The sequence below is a fragment of the Alosa sapidissima genome, chromosome 10 (genome assembly GCF_018492685.1).
Source record: "Alosa sapidissima isolate fAloSap1 chromosome 10, fAloSap1.pri, whole genome shotgun sequence".
Taxonomy (NCBI): Eukaryota; Metazoa; Chordata; class Actinopteri; order Clupeiformes; family Clupeidae; genus Alosa; species Alosa sapidissima.
Window position 1 is genome coordinate 29,419,425 of NC_055966.1, and position 5,000 is coordinate 29,424,424.

Consider the following 5,000-nt stretch of genomic DNA (forward strand, 5'->3'; position numbering starts at 1 on the left):
ATTAAGAAGATGACTGTTAGGAACAGGATGGTTGCATGCCAATGTGAATCATGCAGGTGACAAATCACATGCGACTGTGGATGGCTAGGTAACACTTTAGTTTAGGGAATGCCTGTTAACCATTACTCCATAACTAATATGTGTATGTTGATCAATGTATTAGTGTCTGTATTAATAATTAATAAAATAATTTCACATGGATTAGGTCTTAATTGAACAATTTATTATTCTTAATGGTGTTTTAATGGTGACCATAAAAACATAACAAACTATTCCAGCCAATCACTGACGAGATGCGCGTTATGGAGTTTCAATTGCACGGGAGGGAGGGAGAGGGAGTAGCTAGCTAGCTCTCTGTTTTGTTTGAACCTTTAAACAACTAGTTGGTCTTGATGTAAGGTTGCTTGTGTATATAGTTTGGCTCAAAACAGAGTTTAGAGACTCTTAATACACTGTTCGAATATGTGACTTATAATGACAGAATAGTAACTTATTATGGCAGTGTATTAAAATGCTATAACGTTTCTATTTTCATCCATACTGTATATCAATAACATTAGATCAAGATCAACTAGTTAACTTATTAAGGATTTACCAACAATAAATCACCTATTGAGTGAGAATAAGAAATTGCTGAATAAAGACCTAATAAATGTTTAATGGTGCATAATATAGACCTTATTAAGCACTAATACATACACATATACGGCCCAGTCCACTGAATGTGGACAAGACACAGTATCTAATCTGTGTATGACAATAGTCACCCCATGTGATGAGATAACATGATGTAATCCTTGTTCATAATCCGCTGATATAATCATGACTAATTCATAAAGTCTATTCATGCCCATGAGTTACAGTTACGTAGAGTTTGAGAACAAACGTTTATTAAATGTGCATAGCAAGCTCAGCTTCAAGTGTAAGGTCTTCCTCCAGTAGGAACATGGATTGGCCAGATTCTGATCTGGGTCTGACCTGGGTCTGATCTGGCCGAGACATTGATTGATTCACACATGGCAACAGACAGACACACACACATACACGCACAATAATAATAATAATAATAATAATAATAATAATAATAACCTTAGGGAGCTGGTACTTCCTCCTGAAGTGAGCTCTCATGGCTGCTCTCTCAGCATTCTTCTGAGCATTCATAGCTTCTCGCTGCTTCCTGGAACCACCAAGCAGCTTCAGTCAGTCACATGACTACATCCCACCAGTGCCTTATACATCACTGTCAGTCACGTGACTACATCCCACCAGTGCCTTATACATCACTGTCAGTCACGTGACTACATCCCACCAGTGCCTTATACATCACGGTCAGTCACGTGACTACATCCCACCAGTGCCTTATACATCACGGTCAGTCACGTGACTACATCCCACCAGTGCCTTATCCATCACTGTCAGTCACGTGACTACATCCCACCATTGCCTTATACGTCACTGTCAGTCATGACACTGATACTTCATGTCCTGCTGGTAAGTCATGACATCATAGACTCAGATCACTGTTCATCATGACACTAATATACTGTTAAGTCATATGACATCACTGACTTCTGGGTCACTGTTAGTCATGAAACTAATATATTGCTGTTATGCCATATTACATAATTGCCTTGTAGATCACTATCAGACATCATTGGCTCATATGACACTGACATGGTTATGGTTAAGGTTATGATTATGGGTATTGTATTTAGCAGAAGCTTTTGTCCAAAGCGACTTACAGCATATGAACCTTGCAATAGTTAAATAGTAAAATTGGTAAGTCAACATTGGCCTATGCAAAATAGTAACAATAACAATAATGTCAAAACAATAATGAAAATAAACAAACACCATAAATATACAAAGCATAACTCTAACAATGATTGAATTAAATGTAAACTGAACAGATATGTCTTTAGACCCCTCTTGAAAGATCCAAAACTATCTGAGGAACGCAGAGAGCATATGGTCATCTGTGTCTGTTAGTCTGCCATACAGCAGTATGTACGATGTCAAAACATGCCGCAGCCCAAAGTGTACTGGCTGCAACTATAATAAAGAACATGGAAGTCTGTTGTACATGCTGTCACTGCTGGAGAAACCAAGTCAGGTCCATTTGCATGTCTCTTTATAGATTATATTAATATTTAATTAACTAATTTATACTAAAGTAAACCTAAAGTATACAAAAGAGTCCTGACTAGAATTATAAATGGAACATTAAATTAGTTTTAAATACCTTGTTACTCATCTTAATCTTATGTACGTATTTTAACTTATATAACCTATTCATCTTTTTAACTCTTTTGCTCAGACTGTAAATGCTCGTGTATGTATTTTCCTGGTAAAACAGCCATTTGAGCATTAAATAAAACTTGAACTTATATAAAAACACGGCTTGCCAGTTAAATGTAGCAGTCCTGATAGACACGTGTGAGAGGAGCTCCTGCGGCTCTCTAGTGGAGGTTCTCTGAGGCCTACAGCCTTTAGGGGCAGCCGTGGCCTACTGGTTAGCGCTTCAGACTTGTAACCGGAGGGTTGCCGGTTTCGAACCCCGACCAGTAGGCACGGCTGAAGTGCCCTTGAGCAAGGCACCTAACCCCTCACTGCTCCCCGAGCACCGCTGTTGTTGCAGGCAGCTCACTGCGCCGGGATTAGTGTGTGCTTCACCTCACTGTGTGTTCACTGTGTGCTGAGTGTGTTTCACGAATTCACGGATTGGGATAAATGCAGAGACCAAATTTCCCTCACGGGATCAAAAGAGTATACTGTATATACTATACTTTCTCTCACCTGGCCTTCTCCAGGTCGGCCTGATAGGAGCGCGTGACGCAGGGGTCCTGGAGGTAGCTGGAGCGCTGTCCAGCGGCGCCCCTGGACCTCCCTGCTTTTCCCCTCTTGCCTCGGTACTTGCTCCACAGGTGGCAGTTTTTGCCCCCTGTCACACAAGAGGTGAGCTTCTTCACAGGGGCAGCCAGCTTCTTCTTCACCAACGAGTCCATACTGGAGACTCAGGGTAGGGTGTGTGTGTGTGTGTGTGTGTGTGTGTGGACAGGTAGATGTGGTAGGGTGGGTGGATGATGACTAGCTGTAGCTATCTGTCAGTGTGAACTAGTGTATGGATGTGCTGTTTAACCTTGATGAAGGACAGAGTTGTTTCATTCATGCTCGTAATGAATCTCTGTGTTTGTATGTGTATGTGTGTGTGTTAGTGTGTGTGTGTGTAAGAGAGAGAGTTTACGTATTTAGGACTGTATGTTCTGTCCGTCCAAGCATCTGTGAGTAAACACACACAGATGAAGATGATTCATAGGCCCGGGTCTGCAAGGACACACAAACACATACACACATGCATCAACACATACAGTACAGTACACACACACACACACACACACACACACATTGACATTTATGCAGAAAAACTAATCCTAGGAAATAATGTTTAGTGTGAAACCTAAGACATCCTCATACAACAGACATGGTACAGTATTGGTCAAGAGAGAATGAGCTTCAGATCTTTAGGATTATTGACCTCAGTATGAGGAACATATGACCCCCTCCCACCAACCCAACACACACACACACACAAATGCAAGGCCATTGTAAGAGTTGCAACATTGCTTTGATAATCCAAGGCTGTGCAGCTCTCTGTGGAGAGTCACAGACCCGGACAGACTCTCATCAGAGCCCCACACCCCAAGGCCAGATATGAGCCACATCATGGCCAAATCATGTCCAGTTTGGCCTTAGTCTCAGCCACCATCCGGTAGCGTTACTGTATGTCTGAGAGAGAGAGAGTGTGTGTGTGTGTGTGTGTGAGTTTACCTGTCTGGTCTGTCTATTTGTCCTTGGCTGGAGGCACCAGCTGGATGCTGGTAATGACCGCTCCTCAGGCATACAAGAGGAAGAAGATAATATCCTCCACTCCACTCTCCTCCTTCTCCCCCTTCATCTGTCCGTCTGTCTCTCCGTCCTCTCCTCTCCTCCGTCACCACAGCGTATTCCTCTCTTTTTCAGCTCCCTCTCTGTCTCTCTTTCTCTGTCTCTCTTTCCCGTCTTGTTCCTTCGTGGTCTGGCTGTGTGTGTCTCCGAGGAGGAAGTGTGGTTTGTAGCTAGTGGAGGTTTAGCGAGGGCTCGCCCTCAACCGGTGCAGGTCAGATTACTGGCCTAAAGCCCTTAGTGCAGGGGAATCTCGTTAGCCCAGAGCAGGATAGACACGGTTGGCTCACGTGCCCCCTCCCCCACACACACACAATATGACAGCACAGGTAGGGCTACTGACACCACGGCACATCATGCCACGTTGCATGCTGGGTAAATGTGAACTTGAGGGAGGTTTGGCAATCACGAGAGTGCAAGGACGGTTGCATTCAGCTGGAATGTCCCAAATCGGCCTTTAGACTAAAGAAATACTATATCAGCCTCCGCACACCAGCAAGTTGGTGAGTCTCCTGCCAGCAGCTCACGTGAATAGATGAGGGCCGCATTGGGGCCAGAACAGGGCCACATCTATTCCAAACACAGCTGCCCCCATGGTAACACAGCCGCCCTCATAGTAACACAGCCGCCCCCATGGTAACACAGCCGTCCCCATGGTAACACAGCCGCCCCCATGGTATGGGCCATCAAGAAGGAATTGGCATAGCCCAGACAGTTTTGCTATGACTGCAAGAGGCAGTGGGTGACAATGGTGATTAAAAAAGGGTTAGAATCAGGTGCTGAGCTACAGCCAACAGGCTAATTATTAAACCTCATGGCCTCTTTACCTCTCTAGGTACCGCTAATGCCTCTGTGTGTGTGTGTGTGTGTGTGTGTGTGTGTGTGTGTGTGTGCATGTATGTTTGTGATACTTGCTGACAGGTGGATTGGTGATGCAGCTGAACAGGCTGCAACAAAAGCCTGCAGTGTGCGGCCGTCTGCTGACTCATGCTTACTGACACTAGAACACATAAACATACTGGCACTAATCAGAACACACTAACATACTGTTGTCGTTG

At 44.0% G+C, this 5,000-nt stretch overlaps 1 protein-coding gene across 1 annotated transcript in view; it reads right to left on the bottom strand.

Moving 5' to 3' along the window:
• si:ch211-81a5.8 (uncharacterized protein LOC560648 homolog) overlaps positions 1-3,321 on the bottom strand; it is a 5,032-nt gene extending 1,711 nt beyond the window's left edge. Inside the window, exons 1-2 of the mRNA XM_042107301.1 lie at positions 2,797-3,321; positions 1,090-1,177 (exon numbers count right to left, since the gene is read on the bottom strand). Coding sequence (XP_041963235.1) covers positions 1,090-1,177; positions 2,797-3,005 — 297 coding nt within the window. The 5' untranslated portion in view covers positions 3,006-3,321. The remainder of the gene's footprint in view (positions 1-1,089; positions 1,178-2,796) is intronic.
• Between the last annotated feature and the right edge of the window lie 1,679 nt (positions 3,322-5,000).